The sequence below is a fragment of the Momordica charantia genome (assembly GCF_013281855.1).
Source record: "Momordica charantia cultivar OHB3-1 chromosome 3 unlocalized genomic scaffold, Mcharantia_2.0 BLBB01000003.1, whole genome shotgun sequence".
In the NCBI taxonomy this organism is placed as follows: Eukaryota; Viridiplantae; Streptophyta; class Magnoliopsida; order Cucurbitales; family Cucurbitaceae; genus Momordica; species Momordica charantia.
Window position 1 is genome coordinate 16,936,616 of NW_028275161.1, and position 17,993 is coordinate 16,954,608.

A 17,993-nucleotide genomic window follows, 5' to 3' on the forward strand; every position below is an offset into this window, starting at 1 on the left:
AACCCAATTTCTTTCCTTATTTGAATAATTTAAATATAATATGTTATAATTTTTACCATTTTCCGTAATATTACGTCTGATTCTGATCTACACGAAGCTCAAAAATGCAAAATTTTCCAATATCTACGTGTAGGTCTGTCCCTACTTTTATAAGCAAGATTCAAATGAGACATCATCAAAAACATAAAAAAGGATTACTTTTTTTTCTTTTTTTTTTTTATTTTTCCAAAGGAAAAAAGATGTTTTAATTTGCAAGCATTTAAGTAACATCTCTATTATTGAAAAATCCAATTTTTGTAAGGTACGTCCACATGTAGAATAAAGATATGTAATTAGAATTGTAATAAACTGTTGATTTAAATACTATTTTAGTAATATACTTCTAAACTGTGTAATTTTAAAATTTTCAATTTGATCTTTGTATCATTTTAGTTCATCTACTTTTAAAACAACTATTTTGATGTCATCTATTTTTAAAAAGTGAAATTACCTTCGTTCTAATCATTAATCACTACCTTAATTTTCACAGATTTGGGATTGACACAAATTCAACATTTTTTTCTTTGAAGTACAACACAAATTCAACCCTAGTTAATGTGTTGACAACTATAGTAAAGTTAGGTGAAGATTCCCTTTGATTGAGCAATTTTGATTGCACTTTTAAGGCTTGCTTGAGAGACAATTTTTAGATGGTCTAAACACTACTTCTATTCATAATGCCATTTTTAAGCTCAATTATATTCTACTAATATAATCCCATTATTTTGGAAAGACATTAATTGTACAGACAAGCTCTTTCTTAAAGAAAATTAAAACAACGATTTGTCTAAACAAGTAAAACCTTTTTTTTTTTTTAAATAATCTCTCAAACAAGTCGTCGTTTTTCTTAATACAATCGAACAACACAATTGTACGTAAATTAGCTCGTTTGGGATCATATCTTCTTAACTTAAATAGCACGCTTTCTCTTACTAACTTATCCACTTTCTCATACCAAGTTCTCCATATACATATTCTTCACTAATCTCTCTTCATGCACTCAAATATACCTATACTTTCTCACAATTTATTTATGCATATACTTTCTCTCTAATTAACTTATTTCTTTCTTTTTTTGTAATTTCTAATTAGATCAAAAGCATTTTGAAATATTAAAACCAAATAAATTGTTTCCTTCGAAGAACTTATAAATTTATGATTGAAAAGTAATTTTGATTAAAGTATCATGTGAGGGTGCCCAAAGAGCTAACTTACATGAAGAAATAAAAGTAAATCAAGAAAACAAATCTCAAATATAGGATCAGAACTCAAATAGCAACTCCCAAACCAGTACAACGATAATAGACTTTAGCTTTCAAGGCAACCGGCACACCCCACCCACTTGAACTCTAGCATTACGCTCCCTCCAGATCACTTTTAGATCAATTAAAAACTCTCTCAAACAAATCCTAATTTGTAATTAAATACTCTCAAAATTTATTCACAGAAAAACTTTTCAAAAAATAGGATGCATGATATTTTATTGATTCAAGCAAAAACAGAAAAACAAATCAACCAATCAAATTTGCAGAGATTTTAACTAATGCTAAAAAGCACTCCACTGCATAGAATTGCACTACCTTCTTTCTGGAGATCGACAACAGGCACCCCATAATCTACCATATTACGCAGTAAAATCATGTTTATTATAATTACTTTACAATTTTTACCCCTCTCTCATTAATCGATGACCCATAATTTTTTTAATTAACTGTTTTATATTTTTATATTATATTTTTAATTTATACTGCTAATAAATTTTCTTCAAATAAAAATTTGTGTCCATTTTTATTAGTTATATGGTTTTATTGCGAAATACTATAAATTTATTATTTAATTTTGTTATTATTAATTACCTTTTTAGAATATAATTTATGAATAATAATTTTTAATAATATTTTATATTAAACCGACAGTTGTTGTAATTTTACTTTAATTATTCATTATTTATTAATATTAAATAAATTGTTATAATATAAAATATTTACTTTCAATAATATAATAATAAAATAAATTAAAATTTATTATTATTGTAATTAAGAAAAGATTAACACAATAATGTATTTATAATTAGTTTGAAAGAATAAAGAGGTATACTAATGTTATATATGTGATTCCAACAATTTTAGTAAACAAAGAATTCTGATTCCGTTTCTTAAATTTTCATTCCGATTCTTGGTAAGTAAAACAGGACTAACGTAAATATAACTTGAAAATTTATCGACATATTTAAGATTTTTTACTGTAGCTATTAAAGGGAAAAAGGCTTATTGACGCTTATTTCTGAGTTCCTAACTGGGAAGGAAAACCAACAACCCCCTCCAATACTAGTTTAATAACTAGATCTAGAGTCTGGAAGACATCCCCCCAGCCACCACTAGAGTTTCACCTGTGATATATGAAGCGTCGTCCGATGCCAGGAAGGCAGTGGCTGCAGCCATGTCTTCGGTCGTACCAAGCCGATTGAGTAAGGTCTTTGCCTCAACGCCCTTCTTCTGAATTTGGTTCAAATCCAAGTGTAGTAAGTAACAAACTTTGCTATTTAGTATTTACCAGTGCAATAAGAAAGCCAATCCATTGAAATGGGTTACTTACAATGGCATCATTAGACGTGAGGAAATCAGCAAAGTGCGTCGGTACGAAACCAGGGGCGACACAGTTTACACGAGTGTCGGGGGCCATCTCTGCTGCGAGAGCCTGAAGGAAATCAACAAAACAAGCAAAAGAAAAAATAAATATTTAATTTTCAGAAGTCCCAATAGTTGCAAAAAGCATGTAAACCCATTTTTTAACCTTAGTCAGTCCAAGAAGAGCTGTTTTTGTCACCCCATACATGGCCAACAAGGCAGAAGGCTGGTATCCTTCAATGGAGGAAATGAGAACAACTGAAGAGCCTTTCTGCAAGTGAGGAGCTACTTCCTGTACCAGAAATTAATGAAATTTTAAATATATGCACAAGTAGTGTTCATACTGAAGGGGGTAGTTCAAAAGATTTTTGAAGTTCACAAATAATCAAATCTCAAATCAGCATAATCTTTAATTCCAAAAAGCCCTGAATCATGAAATATTATGCATCAGTACAGTATAATACCTGCAAAAGTAGGACCGAAGCTTTAACATTTATGTCCCACAGCTTGTCAAGGACAGATTCTTGAGTTTTCAAAATGGAATCTACTGATGGATTGACAGCTGCATTTGATACAACTACATCTATTTTCCCATATTTCTGAAAGAAAACCATTGAAATTTAATTATTTGATGTAACAACCTTCAAGGATTGGTGGATAATTACAAGCTACAAGGTAACATGAATAAAGTCCTCGCCTGATGGAACTCTCTAACGCTCTCTCCCTCTCTCTCTCTCTCTCTCTCTCTCTCATGTTTTAAAATCTCATAACCAACCTCATTGATATATGCAAAGGAAAGAGAAAACAGAAATAGTATGTATATCATTAACTCTGAGCTTGATATAACTCTATCCATGATTATCACCAAGAATACAAAGATCATAAAGAAAATCTGCCCATTTTTTGAGTTGTAGGAATGTGGAACTTGTTTGCCTTCAGAAACAAAAACATATGCATTTATAAGCTCGAATCTTCCAATAACATGATGGTTTTTAAAATAATGTTGAGTAATCATCTATTATAACCACTTCCAGTTCTCACTTAGTTCAGAAGAACTTAAAAAGAAGGAAGTAAATAGTCTCACCTGAATAGTCTTTTCTACAAGGTTCTTCCTTTGCTGTGCATTTGACACATGACAAACAACCCCGGACACTTCAAGTCCTCGAGCTTTGAGTTTTTCAACTGCCTCATCTACATTTTTCTACAATAACGCTAACTAGAGTTAAAAGGAGGTTGTGAAACATACAAATAAAACACGAAAGGTGAATTCCTTCTAGTAGGTAACGGAGGAACTCTGAATGAATAGAAAGAATATTTTTGGAAAAAATACTTTGAAACAACATAAAACACATCAAACTCAAATTTCTAGATAGAAGACCAGGTTTTTATTTCTTTTTCCACTCTTTTCTTTTTCTTTCTCCCTTTCTTTGTTCGTTTAAATGTTTCAGGGAAGGGTGGACTAGAGGCCAACTGGTATATGATTAAGAAAGAAAGTATGCATAACATTCATGAAATACTTTTTATAACACCTCTGATTTATTCTTCACACTGATAATGGGTAGAAAAATATTTACTGATGATGACCATTTAAGTATTCAAAATTTTATAAATTAGAACCAGTTATTTAAATTTCAACTTAATTATTCATCTACAATTAGCCAAGTTGATATTGAAGTGATAGTTATATAAGATTTTCTTTCTGGAGTCGATTCTTTTCTCTAATATATCCTCGTTGGACTAAATACTAATCCATACCAATATTCTCTTTTTCTTTTCTTTTCGACCCGGGCTTATAAGGTGGACTTTTAAGTGAAGATACAAGTATTGAATCATCTCAAATTTGACAGCAAAAAAAGATATAAATAAATAATCCAGTTTAGATTCTTTGAACTTTCAAACTTATTCCAGTTTCATCTGTATGTTTTGAGATGTTCTGTCTTTATATTTGAACTTTCACAAAATCTGTTTTCATCTCGGAAGGTGTGTATTTTAAAGCACAAATCCATGGCATGCCTTCACTACAGAAATTAAACGGCAACAGGCCAAATAAACAGTGATACAAAATTCAAGAGAAAAACATAACAATTGAGAAACAATGAGTTCGAGAATTGATCTGGATCTAATTTCAAGACATTCAATCCTGAAATCTCACAGTGACAAACCAGAAGCAAGAATCACACCGGAAATTGAAAACAGCAAAATCAAGCGATAATTTCAAATTTGTTGAGATTAAAACAAGAATTGGGGAACATCGATGAACCTGTCTGCGGGAAGATATAACAACGGAGGCACCTTCCACGGCGAGACGTTCGGCGATTTGGAAGCCGATACCCTGAGTTGAAGCAGTGACAATTGCCACCTTCCCCTGAAACCTTTTCCCGATCTTCGTATAATCCATTTCTCTCCGTTCAAGGAAATTTGGAGCAAGTTTTTCTGGTCAATTCACGAGTTTCTTCCCGGGAAGCGAGAGAGAATTTATTTTGGATTTCTTTTTTCCTTTTCTTTAGGACACCTGGAGGATGAATTTTTTCCTTTTTGGAAAAAGAGAGGATGAAATAGTTATTATTGATTAATATTAATATTAATAATTTTTGACGTATTTAAAATGATAAAATAGTTATTTATTAATTTAAATATATAATACGTATCCTCTATTTCTCATTCTCGTCCAAGACTCAAACCAAACTGTTTTGAACTGTTTTGATAAAATAGTTATTTATTAACCTTCGGCCAGGTATTCTCGACCCTTATCGAATCGAAACCAACCATCCACTCCACTTGAATAGTTGAGTGATCACCGACTAATAAGAAAAATAACTTTTGTCTTCTTCAATTAGAACAAATTCAATCGACCATAAACAAGTTCCAATGGCCGTTGATTGTAATCAATATGTATAACTACATTTAACATAACTCACTTATTGAACGAAATTATACTAAGGTTAGCTAATATTTTGTTAAATAACACCAAATTCAAAATTTTAAATACTTAGATCTTTACATGCGAACATTGAACTTACCACAAGGCCATCGTTATTCCTAATCCATACTCTCCTTAGGTTCTATCAACTTGGTTTTACAAATTCATTTGAACTAATAATTTATAAATATCAACATCACATAACAAGCCACCAATATCGACAAACTCTCAACGAAAATACAACTATTATCGCAAAAAGAATGCAACGATGAACCCACCATTGGCCTTTTTTAAAAAAAATAAAAAAAAAAAAAGACGAGAACTTTGAAGATTACATCAAAATGCCCAATCAAAATACACATACACTTGAGCATTAACTAAAAGTAAATAATGAAGAAAAGAACTTCCCAAAATTTGAATTCCAACATTCACTGCAACTACGAACATACTATGAACTATCATATCATTCTATATTTTTCACTCATAAGGATTTTTGAAGTTCTTCAGAAGTTCTGGGATGTCATAGCCAAGCATGTCATCCACAGCTTGAATCATTTTGGGCTTCAATTTCTCAAATTTATCAATACTGTACCCATTTAGTACCTCTCTAAAATGCTCCACATTTGGGAAGTCGCCCGCGGGTAGGTGGTACTCCCTTTGAACCTGTGATCCAAAGTTCGAGAAGGTTGACAATGAGCATAACTCGACCGGTCAAGACATTACTTACCTTAGGAAAAAAAGACATAGAGAGGAAGGAGAGAGAGGAGCTACCTTTCCAAACTCATCTTCAAGATTGTCAGTAAGCCGTTGTTGAGCTTTAGCTTTGCCCATCATCGCAGGCATCTCTTTTTTAAGGTGGCTGATAATGTAAGCATGAATCTTAGCCGCTCGGGCGCGTTTTACAAATTCATTAATCTGGGATGTGGAAACGAGAAACGAGTTCATTGTTTAGAACATAGTGATGGTAAATGCAAAAAGTGTCTTGATTCTTGCACATTACATACAAACACGTACCCGACGGTCGCACGCTTTCTTTGGGATATCAATCAAGTCTGTTAAGAGGTCATCTTGTTCCTTCACAAAGAGATCGCGACCGATTGGCCCAACTGAGGCTTCATTAACAGGCTTGTCGTTGAATGAACTGATAAAATCAGATATAACAAAATTACCAAGTCAAAACATACATAAATAATTTGTTTGATACATAAAAAGTAGACTTATGAATCAAAGACCTACCCAATATATACACGAACGACCTCTGGAGTATTCAACACTTTTCCAAGAGACCACATCAATGCTCCGTATACTCTCATTAACTAGAATGATGGAAAGTTGAAAAAGTACACATTATAATCCTCCACGAAAGGATACTACAAGGAAGAAAATAATCATATAGGTCTAACTCTTACTTGTTGAGTATCAACTTGATCTGCTTTATTGAGAACAACTCGGATCTTATCATCTTGACCACGAAGAGATCCGATTACACGCTTGAACTCGTCACTGATATCGAGTTTATGGGGATCAAACAGAAGAAGAATGAGATCGCATTTTGCTGCAAACCATGATATAACCCCTGTGAAATCATAGCTTCTCTGTGTGCGTTGCTTTTCCCCAGATAGAACTCCAGGAGTGTCCACAAATGTAATTTGATCGAGCAGCTGCAAGTATAGGTGAAAAAAGTTGGCTTCAGTATAGCAATTTGGCACAATGAAACTGCAAAACATTTAAGAGCAATAAATGAACTGATGGTATTAAATGTTTTTAACTAAGTTATCAAAAACTTCCAACTTACAGGATGTGGCATTTGGGAACATTCAAACTTTGACAAGAATGCTCCACCGAAGGATGTCAAACCAGAGAATGGCATGTCTGCATGAACGGCAATGGTGTTTCCTGGAACACTTCTCTCATCTGGTCCAGACTGAGTAAAAATTCACAATACAGCAATGGAACCATGAACATGTTAACATATGCCCCTTAAAAAGAATATATCATCCAGTTTAACTACATAGGGACTTGCAGTTCTTTCTTGTACGAATAATGCATCTGCCAGAAGAAATGGTATTTGGGCCTATCGACCGAAGTAGCTTTCGAGAAAACACATTTCACAGACAATGAGAAATAAAAGAACACTGAAAAAACTGCTCGTGCCAACTTTTCTCCATTTGAAAAATTATAGGAAACGCATTCAAAAAGGAGAAAAAAAAGCTACTAGGAGTGTACAATATGCAGTTAACGAACTACAATCCATATCTTTCCTTTGACAAAATATAAAGAGCAAAAAGATCATCTGCAGTGATTAGCAAGAACTATAACATTCAGATGCTGGAATGTTTCAAGCAAAAAATATTGCAAGTAAAGAACATGACCAAAGGTCAGAAATAAAAACTTCAAAAAGCAAGCTATCAGTTATAATGTATGAGTTCAAAATTAATATTAAACAACAAAAGAAAGGGCTTCTCTTACCATAACTACTACAAATCTATCAGTTGTTGGCTCCGGTCCTATGTGAGCTCCTGAGGGAAAAAAATTAAACAAATAAAAAACATGTAATAATTCAAAGTTAACATATGCCTATTAGTTATTACGAGAGCGAAAGAAGTAAACTCGACTCACCTGGATAATTACATCTTAACAAATGCTTAATAAATGTTGTCTTTCCAGTTGAATATTGGCCCAACAACATGACCATGGGCTTGGCATCAAAGTCACTGCTTGTCTGTGCAAGAAATTAGTCAAAAAATTGTTAAACGCATTGAAGTAACATTTTACAAAATGTTGGTAATCATGCAAGAATTTCTTCTTCCATCTCCATTAAAAAATTTAAGTGGACAAGAAAATTCACTATCTACTCACCAGCAGTGGGGACACAAAATCATTAAACCGATAAGTAGCTTCCAAAGGCTTTAGCTTTTCATTGTATAGTTTCTTCAAACCGTCAATTATTGATGTAACTGCAGTATGGGATAGCTGAACAAAAAATAATGCGGAAGAAAACATTACCAGAGAAGAATAGGTCAACACTTGCAATCACATTTAATTACTATGAAAAGTATAGATATGGAACAAATTGAAAAATAAAACTCATAAAAATAAGCAACAAGGGAAAAAAAAATACATTTATCAGAAAAGACCACATAATACCTTGCTCCCAGATTTTGAAGCAAACCATGGAGTTGATGACGGTGGCTGGGATTGAGGAGGTCCTATATTGGCAGGGTATCAATTAAAATCACAGACCATGGTGGCAATTATATTATAGAAATTCAAGAATTGGAAATTGTCTAACCATTGGTTTCAAGTTGGCTAGATGTTGCTAACCACTTGGACTTCTGGAAAGAGGGATCACAATGCGTTAATGTTTCATTATTTCAATGTAAAGTTCACCTTGTCAAACGAGTGACATTACTTACAACAACGTCCAAGCCTTCTAGAACTGGAAGTTTAATTTCCTCCATCGCAGCTGTATGTGAGAAAAAGGACGTCAATGTATGATGGACAGTAACCAAATATTGCCTTTTCGTTACAAGGTGTTATGTAAACACATGAGCACAATAATTGAATTCACTGGTTACGATATGAACCAGATTTCTTAAATTCACTTTTCTTCAAAACCTTTCACTAATAGTTTTCAAATAATCAAGTTCATCAATATGCAATAAAGTCAAGCAAGGAACCAAACATTAGAGGATGGATTAACTGGTCAGAAATAATTACTAGCTTTATATCACAATATTCCATCTTGTATTCTTTACCGTGAGAGCATTACCATTGCTACATTTCGAGGATCAGAGAAAGAGAGAATAAAAATAAATAAATAAACCTGAATATCACTGATATCAATACTGATATTCATAGAATTAAAAATTCTGGCATATGATATCTGGATTATTTGATGTCTTGAGCCAGACAAAAAATCATATTAAAAACAATATAGACTTGATAACACGGAAAATCAATCTATTACATTTCAAGAATAAGAGCCAAAGTATTTCAAACCATTAAAAGGGTAATCATTCAACTTGCCTGCTTCTTTGAGGATATCTGCATTCAAGTCAGACCCTGATTGAGCTAAAGAAATAAGCTGGTCGTCATCAAAACAATAATTAGAATTAGAAAGAACTCCATGTAGTGGTTAAAGTAATAAAATCAAAACAGAGAAGTATAATAGAACCTGCATGGCAGTAACAAACTGATTGAACCCTAAATATCCTTGTCGTTTGGAGTCTGCAATAGCCCAAACCTTTAAACAGGAAATGAAAATATCACTTTAGTTTCACTTGCGGCAAAGTAGAAAACGGGAAAAGATATAACATCAGAATCCAATTTATCCCCCCCCCCCCCCCCCCAAAAAAAAAAAAAAACAGACAGCAAAGGCAGATACTCGATGCAATCTCAATGTATTAGCATATTCAACTTCTTAATATGTATTTAGTCAAAATGCCCCAACATTTTACCATCACAGTTTCTCTCAGCGTGATTAAGAGGAAGATTTGTAAAGCACAAAAAGTTTGAAAAAGAGACAAAAAAAACGAAAATCTGTGACCACAAAACAAATGAACGTAAACACAAACTTTGACCAAATACACAAATAAGGAAGATTCAGAAATACTGATTATCCACCTCTAAACTTAACATCAAGTTCCTAACCAACTCAAATCATAACTCTCTAGTTTACAGAGTTCGATGGACTAAAAATTAAAAAAGAATGAAAGAGAGATACCTGTTTGAGCTCTGCGCGAGAAAGATGAGACATGGAGAAGAACTGTATGGCGTCATTTCCAGTAACACGGCCATCTCCATCTACACGAAAAGAGAAAACAAAACGATGAACATCTTGATGATAAATTAAAGAAAAAGAAAAACGATTGTGGGTAGAAAGATAACCTGAATCGGCCAAAGTGAACCACTCCTGAAAGATCTTCTGCTGTTCTTTCGAGCAGACTCCAATCGCACCCGATCCGATCTCCATATTTCAGCGAAGCTCTGAAACTGATTCGGAAAAATGGAATTCGAAAACTGAAGATGATCTGCCGGATTATGGCGGCTCTACTCTCTACTCTCTGGTGCTCTGTTTGATTTTTATCCCTTTTTTTTCATTTCTTGCAACAGTTTTGGCGCTCGGGATGGGGAAAATTGAAACGCACGTCGATGCAAGAAACGATGCCGTTGTGGCTCGTTTTTGTCGGGCGCGGAAACGGCTTACGGGGAGACCGAGCTGTGCTTCTGTGTGACGTGATGTATATACCAATCTCTGTAGCCTTCGGAATCGGACGGCCTGGATGGAGTTTATGGGATGGCGTTCGTCAGATTTGATTTAGGCTGGACACGTGGAGCGGAGACCAGGAAGATTTGGTGGGGACTTTCCAGTGGATTATTATTGATCCGTCCACCCGATATTTTTGAATGCGAGTAAGAGCGCCCGTTTGAAGTCTGAACAAATCTGCTGCGTGGAGCCCACGTGTACATAACTGTTTAGTGGATGAAACGCAGGGGGCCCGCAAGGTTTTTCAAATTTTGAATTTTCTACCAAAATTGTGAATGTAGGCTACATTTATTTAACCGCAATCGTAATAGAAAGTAACCGTAATAAAAATCAATAGTAATGAAATCAATCGGAATCGTAACGTTATTCTATTGATATTGTTTACTAGAAATTTTTTGCAATCGTAATGAGAATTCTTATGTTGTTTACTAAAACTATTGGAATCGAAATCGGAATCAGAGTCAGATACATACAATTACTAATATACTCCTTTCTCCTTTTGAGCCAATTACAGATATATTATTGTGTTAATTTTTTTTAAATTACAATAATAATTATTTTAATTTAATTTATTACTATATTATTGATAGTAAATATTTCTTATTATAACAATTTATCTAATATAAATACATAATGAATAATTAAAATAAAATTACATCAAATAAAATATTTTTTATTAGAACAACCAAACTTTAGTAAAACATATTATTAAGTTTTATTATTCTAATATTTAAAGTAATAATATCTATTTTAAAATTTATTGATATTAATTAATATTATATAATAAAATCATATCAACTAATAAAAATTGGAGTATAAATGGAGAAGAAATTATAAAAGTATAAAAAAAACTAATTAAAAAATTATATGGATCTAATCCATAGATGAGAGAGAAACGATAAAAATGATACATTAATTATAATATATATGTGGGATCCACGAAATAAGGAATGAGAATGGGATTGATGAGGTCGTAGGAGTGTAATGGGATTAGACATGTAATGGGATTACAGAATTTGAGGTGAATCCCACCATTTGATTACATTCTTACAATTTGGTAAACACCATCAAAGGGAATCAAAGTTTTCATTACGATTTATTGATTACGCGGGTAACTAAACGGAGCGTAATATTTGACATTTGTTAAAGGTTTCCAATCTGGAAGGAGATAAAAGTAATTTCTTAACCGATTAAATTATTTATGTGTTACTCTATTAAATGTGTGTGTTTTTTTAGTACAAGTAAGTGTTTTTAGTAAATATGGAGATGAGGATAGTCTCCGATTTTTTTTTATCATACTTCTACTTTATTTTTTCTAATTCAACACGTGGATAATTTTAATTTCAAACTAGTAATAGTCCGACCAATTATGACACAAGTAAATAGATACTCAAAGCAAAACCGAGCGTAGCTCAAATGATTAAGGCACTTATCTTTGACCAAATGGTCATTAGTTCCAACTCCCACCCTACAAGTTGTACTTAAAAAAAATAGATACTCAAAAATTATGTCTTATGTCAGACATCTATAGGTTTTGTCACATAAGCCCAAAGGTTGTTTGGTTTTAGTTTTAATTTAAAATTTTTTTGGAATAAGATGTCCGGAAATAAAATCCTTTTGAATAAGATTTCTAGAAATACAAAAATAATTGTGTTTGATTGTCTATTGAAATATTATCAAATTTTCATGGAAATAATGATGTTTGTGTTTGTTGCTGCAAATTAATGTTATTAAAATCAACTTTAGACAATATTAGTCAATTTTAAATAATTAATTGTTGCTAGTTGATTTATTCTTATTGAGTTAAATTACTTTAAATTATTTTAAACAATTATAATTTAATTTAATTTTCATTCATTAGTAAATTAATTTTCCTCAAAAAAAAATAGCAACTTTAAATTTTAGATGGTTGATTTTATTTGGACATTTAAAACAAATAAAAATATATGTAGCAATCATTCTAAAGAAAGAGAAAAATATTCAGCAATCAATCTTTTAGTTGTAATTAATTAATGGTAAATATTATATTTTATAAATCAAATATAATATTTATCAAAGTTAATTGCTAAACATATATAAAATTATTCATTTTAATTTTATGGGTTGAAGTTTTTGTAATAACCTAAATCAAAAGAACAAATAACCAAAGAGAAAGGGAAAAAAAATGAAAAATAGCAAAATAAAAAGGAGACGAAAAACAAATTGGAGGTGTGGGGTTTACACCTCCAACCTCACGAATAGATATTATATTCACTTTGGAAGATATATTTTAAATTTTAATATATTAATAATTATACATAACCCATCAAATAGTTCAATAAATTATTTTAAATTTCATGAAATTTTTTATCTTGTTTGAAATGTTAATGATTTCAAATGAATTAACTAAATTTATTTGTTTCCATGTTCGTGAGAAAGGAAAATAAAATAAAAAATTTACTGATTTAGGTTTTTTAATCTAAATTTATTAATTCTAAATTAAAATATGACCAGATTAAATTGGTAATCTATTTTGAAATGCTATGAAATCCTATAAAATCCGATCATTTTGATTCCGAATTTTTTGTGTGTATAAAATAATGATTTCAAATACGGTAAGATTTAAAATTATTAAAAATCATGTGCTAACAAATAGTGGAATTCATTTGAAATCAGTCATATTTTTGAGATCCTTCAAAATTTGAGATACAAACAGAGCCTTAAAATTTGAGATACAAACAGAGCCTTAAAGCATATAAATTGTGACAATTTGCATCATAAATACATGAATTTAAACAAGATTAAGTGATTACTATCCTTATGAAAGAAAGTGATTACTATCAAATATATATCAATTGACTATGATTTTTATATGCAACAATATTATGTAATATTTAAATTCAGATGTATATTTAAATCAAAATACAAGAAAGAGATATTCTTTAAATTGAAAAACAAAACAAAAAAGTGGAAAATAGCCAAACTATGGAAAACCAGCAGAGCACTTCCACTCTCTTTAGTGTTGAAGTAGTTGATCATATTCTTCACTTTGGACACAAACAACAACATACCTGCATATTTAAATAAATATAATATTTCAGTATTTGATACTATTATTTTCATAATATGATATAAGCTAAATTATATATATATATATATATATATATCAGACTTTAAGAAATTGTTAGTATTTTAAATTTTGCTAAAAATACAAATGTGTTTTTAAGGAGGAAAACTATACTAAAAGAAAGGGTGAGAAAGAAAACATAATTTCTAAAAATAGAAACTAAAAGTTAAATAACTATAGATGTAAGGCATTAAAAATTTAGATGTCAAAATAAAACAAATTTAATAACGTTTAAACCTCATTTTGGTCTCTGAACTTTTTAAAATATTCATTTTTTATTGTTGAGTTGTCATGATCTAATTTAATCTTTTAAAAATCTAAAAGTAACTATTTTGATATTTAAATCGTCAATATCTAATTCAGTCATTGAATTCATAAAAATAACTATTTTGTCCTTCATGGTTATATTTTCTCACTTAATATATGCTCACTTGATAGTTGATACTCGTCTCAGGCAACCGAGCTATGTAGCTCCAATCAAAATTTTAAAGATCAATGTCACATAAATATTAAAGTCTCGAATTCAGACCTGGATAAAAATATTGATAAAATTTCAATATCAATAGATATTTATGAAAAAACCATAAAAGTAAAAATAAATTCATAAAAAATATTTTTTTTTAGTACAACAAGTAAATATTCAAGCCCATGAATTCTTGGTCAGAAACACGTGCCAATCAGCTAAGTTCATTTTGGCCCCAAAAAGAATTTAAAATCAATAAATTAAGTTGTTCCCATTTTTAAAATAAGTTACAATTTCTTATTATTAATATTATTTCCACTTATTTCATTGACATTTTTTAATATCTCATCAATAATTTTATAATATAATCGAAATATCAACTCACAGTATCGAACTCATCCACGCATAGAAATAGAAATACACGTGAATGTTGATATTCCAACGAAAATCTAATAACCTAGCTCCAATAAATACTCATGTACCTATAGAAGTTGCGTAATTAGTTTGTTAAAAATAAAGTAAATGCAAGCAAAAAAAAACTTCAAAATTAGGTTTTAGTTTATTCCCTATCATAAAATAGCCCCCAAAAAGGAAAAAAAGAAAAAGAAAAAAGGGTTTACCTTGGATACAAAGGAAGTGGATCCATGGACTATCTGAGGGATGGGCTGTTGCTTGGTCTGATTCGTCAATGGCGGCACAGCCTGAGAACTATTCGAACCTCCAATTTTCTTCTCCATCTTCACTTTATTGAAAATCGCCGTGTATCCATCTCCCGATTTCGGATCCCTCGCATCCCAGCTCCCAAATTTCGGCACCGACGCCACCATTTCCCCCTCATTCCGCCGAGCCCTAGGGTTAGGGTTAGGGTTCCCGCCATGGCCGGCCGCCGTCGGAGGAAACCGGCTGATTCCGTCCACTCCATTATTGATCTTCTTCCTCCTCCCCCCCGGCTCCTTCAGAAGCGAGTAATCCGAACCGCTCCTCTCGCTGCTCAATTTCTCCGATCCGGAGCTTCGCCGGTCGCGATTAGGCTGCTCGCGAGGCCGCCGGTGGTGGTCGTGATGCCGCCGGCGGTCTGAGGGATTAGATCTGTGGTTCGCGGCGGGGAACGCCTCCGGCGGATAGGTGTCCGGATCGTTGGGATCGAAGGTTACGCCAGCGGCTCGGAGTTCGCCGGCGTTCTCGAAGCAGATGGTGTACGGTACGTCGTCGGTGTCCCAATTGCCGAATTTCGGAACGTGAGATGACGATTTTGCCTGCCAGCCCAATATTGGATTAATATAAAATTTACACAATCATTAATTTGACATTGTAAAAAATAAAATAATCTCCCAAATCAAAAAATTTAATTTGGTAGCTCTATAATCAGAGAAACTACGAAATCTTAAGTTTATAGAAATAACGGTAATTAATGGCCCTTCTTTCTTTCTCAACTTCAATTAAAAAGGAAATAAACCCTCACCGTCATGAGCTCTGACTCGTGGTGACAAAGTTATGAATCGATTGATAAATTCAATACCAATATCTTGATTTCTAATGTCACGATGGTGGGTCAACGTTGCAAGAGGAGAGGAGCAAGAATTAATGTTTGATTGGTTAGACAATTATTTCGACACTTCCCAAGTGTTGTTCGATGTTTCTTAATTTGCTTTGATTTTTATTTATTTTTTCTTACTTTCTAGTTATCTACATTCTTTGTTTTGCTTGGTCGATTTTATTGATTTTGGTCGTTGATTTTGTTTTCTGCCACTATTATTATTTTTTTTGTTCTTTCTAAAGTTGATATGTTGGTATTTTGTGATATAGAATATGATATATTGAAAGGCCGGCAATGATATGTTTGTGTAAACTATTTTAATTTCATTTGTTTCTTTTTGAAGGGTTTAATATAATACAGAGAACAAATTGAAGGTTGAACGGGTGTATATTTTCAGCCCAAAAAAAATCAAGATTTAAATCTCCACCTTCCACTGTTGAATTAAAAAAAAAGATAAATAATAATAAAATTAATAAATACAATTAATATGTATTTTTAAAATGATATTACGTAGCGTTGATTTGGTTCTTATACTTTCAAAACGGCAAGTTTGGTTCATATATTTTTAATATTTGTTCATTTTAGTCAAAGTTCATTTTGGTTATTGTATATTTAAAAAATAACTATTTTGGTCATTCTATTTTTTACTTTTATCTAATTCGTTGTATCACAATTTTAACATAACATTTCACTCACTAGATATATTAAAAAATTTCTATTGCGTATAAAATTTGTGTTAAATTTTTACAAATATGGACAAAAGTTGTTACTTTTTAAAATCACAACGACCAAAATAAACCCTTCGAGAGTACAAAAATTAAAATGAACGGGACAAAAACAATATTTAAACCTTTGTTTTAAATTGTCACCAGGTTTTTTCTAATACAGTATAAATTTTGACATTTTTAATGCATTTCACGTCACATTTGAATTTGTCTTGCTATTTTTGTAAAATTTTAAATTTTTTGTAATACATATTTCTTTTATGCATGAGATAAGCAAAACCAATAGGAAAAAAGCATCTGAATTTTTGGCATGCTTTCAACAACTCTCCTTTTATACTATACTATTATTAGTAATAACTATTAAAGAAATATATTTTAAATACTATATTTTAACTTAACTTATTAACCTTTTTTTGGATTAATGGCAATTTTTTTTCAAGAAGAGTTGAATAGCAATTTAACATAACATGCAAAGAAGAGGTCAAATCTTCATATTAAACATTTTTCTTGTTTTTTCAGTACAACGAAGAGGAATCTAGCTAAGTTCACGTTTGACAAACATTTTTCTTGTTAGTCACCGTCATTAATGTAGTTGAGTTGAAATTTAATTATAATTATGGATAAAATGACAATACCTAGAAGCCTTAGCAATTTTGGAGGGATTAAGAAGCAACAACAACGGAAGATTAGCCTGGAAACGGACTCGTTAGAGATGGAGAAGCTACTGAACAATACCGACATTGATATTACCGACATCCACTGAATTGTTGAGGAAATTAAAGCTCTCGGGAAGGAAAAATCAGTGATTTCAATTAAATTCACCAAGAGGTGGGCGAACTCTTTGGCTCCGGGCTTACTCAATTACTCGAGTGGTTTCTGGTTGAATTGAATGCTTTGATTTAGTTCTCTTTTAAGCCCTTTTATGTTAAAAAAAAAAAAATACAATTATGAAGGTGAGAACCACATATTTTTATTTAAAAATTATCGATTTTATATCATTAAAGATATTTTTCCTCATATTTATATGTCCAAAATTTCTCTCATAATTTCTACTTTAACCTCATATGAATTGATGCTATATTTTTTTTTTTACTGCATCAGGATTTTGAGTAATTTAAAATTTTGATAAATTTCATTATTTATTGTCACGATAACTATGTATCGAAAACGAAAAAAAAAAATTCCTAACCATTCTTATAATTTTAAAGTAAATTATATATTTAGGCCACGTTTACTTATCCACAATCGTAATGGAAATCAATCGTAATGAAATGGATCGAAATCGTAATGTTATTTCATTGATGTTG

General features: G+C 31.6%; 3 protein-coding genes across 4 annotated transcripts; all 3 read right to left on the minus strand.

Annotated features, from left to right (window-relative positions):
* Positions 1-2,162: 2,162 nt before the first annotated feature.
* Positions 2,163-5,202, minus strand: IBR1 (indole-3-butyric acid response 1). The gene is made up of 6 exons (XM_022286791.2): positions 4,927-5,202; positions 3,751-3,867; positions 3,131-3,265; positions 2,833-2,958; positions 2,635-2,736; positions 2,163-2,534 (listed from the first exon to the last, which is right to left on the minus strand). Exons 1-6 carry the CDS (start codon positions 5,062-5,064, stop codon positions 2,385-2,387), a joined length of 768 nt encoding a protein of 255 aa, XP_022142483.1. The 5' UTR covers positions 5,065-5,202; the 3' UTR covers positions 2,163-2,384.
* A 682-nt stretch (positions 5,203-5,884) lies between these two features.
* Positions 5,885-10,740, minus strand: LOC111012594 (EH domain-containing protein 1). 2 transcript variants are annotated; one of them, XM_088121717.1, is made up of 16 exons: positions 10,477-10,740; positions 10,313-10,392; positions 9,764-9,832; positions 9,616-9,673; positions 9,003-9,052; positions 8,879-8,918; positions 8,734-8,795; positions 8,446-8,559; positions 8,206-8,308; positions 8,056-8,105; positions 7,382-7,510; positions 6,996-7,247; positions 6,823-6,902; positions 6,601-6,727; positions 6,358-6,501; positions 5,885-6,249 (listed from the first exon to the last, which is right to left on the minus strand). In XM_088121717.1, exons 1-16 carry the CDS (start codon positions 10,559-10,561, stop codon positions 6,064-6,066), a joined length of 1,629 nt encoding a protein of 542 aa, XP_087977843.1. In that variant the 5' UTR covers positions 10,562-10,740; the 3' UTR covers positions 5,885-6,063. The 2 variants fall into 2 exon arrangements, with proteins under 2 accessions (XP_087977843.1, XP_022142482.1); XM_022286790.2 differs by having other exon boundaries at positions 8,879-8,921; positions 10,477-10,739.
* Positions 10,741-13,594: 2,854 nt separating this feature from the next.
* LOC111012692 (RPM1-interacting protein 4) lies at positions 13,595-16,184 on the minus strand. Its single transcript, XM_022286925.2, has 3 exons — positions 15,887-16,184; positions 15,045-15,680; positions 13,595-13,905 (listed from the first exon to the last, which is right to left on the minus strand). Exons 1-3 carry the CDS (start codon positions 15,890-15,892, stop codon positions 13,879-13,881), a joined length of 669 nt encoding a protein of 222 aa, XP_022142617.1. The 5' UTR covers positions 15,893-16,184; the 3' UTR covers positions 13,595-13,878.
* Between the last annotated feature and the right edge of the window lie 1,809 nt (positions 16,185-17,993).

Coding starts and splice junctions, on each gene's coding strand:
- IBR1 (XM_022286791.2), bottom strand. CDS start 5,064: ATGGATTATACGAAGATCGGGAAAAGGTTTCAGGGGAAGGTGGCAATT. Junction 2,959..3,130: donor CTTCGGTCCTACTTTTGCAG/GTATTATACTGT, acceptor TTTCTGGTACAG/GAAGTAGCTCCTCACTTGCA. Junction 2,737..2,832: donor CTCTTCTTGGACTGACTAAG/GTTAAAAAATGG, acceptor GATTTCCTTCAG/GCTCTCGCAGCAGAGATGGC.
- LOC111012594 (XM_022286790.2), bottom strand. CDS start 10,561: ATGGAGATCGGATCGGGTGCGATTGGAGTCTGCTCGAAAGAACAGCAG. Junction 9,053..9,615: donor AGATATCCTCAAAGAAGCAG/GCAAGTTGAATG, acceptor TCTCACATACAG/CTGCGATGGAGGAAATTAAA. Junction 8,106..8,205: donor GTTAAGATGTAATTATCCAG/GTGAGTCGAGTT, acceptor TTTTTCCCTCAG/GAGCTCACATAGGACCGGAG.
- LOC111012692 (XM_022286925.2), bottom strand. Junction 13,906..15,044: donor CCACTTCCTTTGTATCCAAG/GTAAACCCTTTT, acceptor TTAAATATGCAG/GTATGTTGTTGTTTGTGTCC.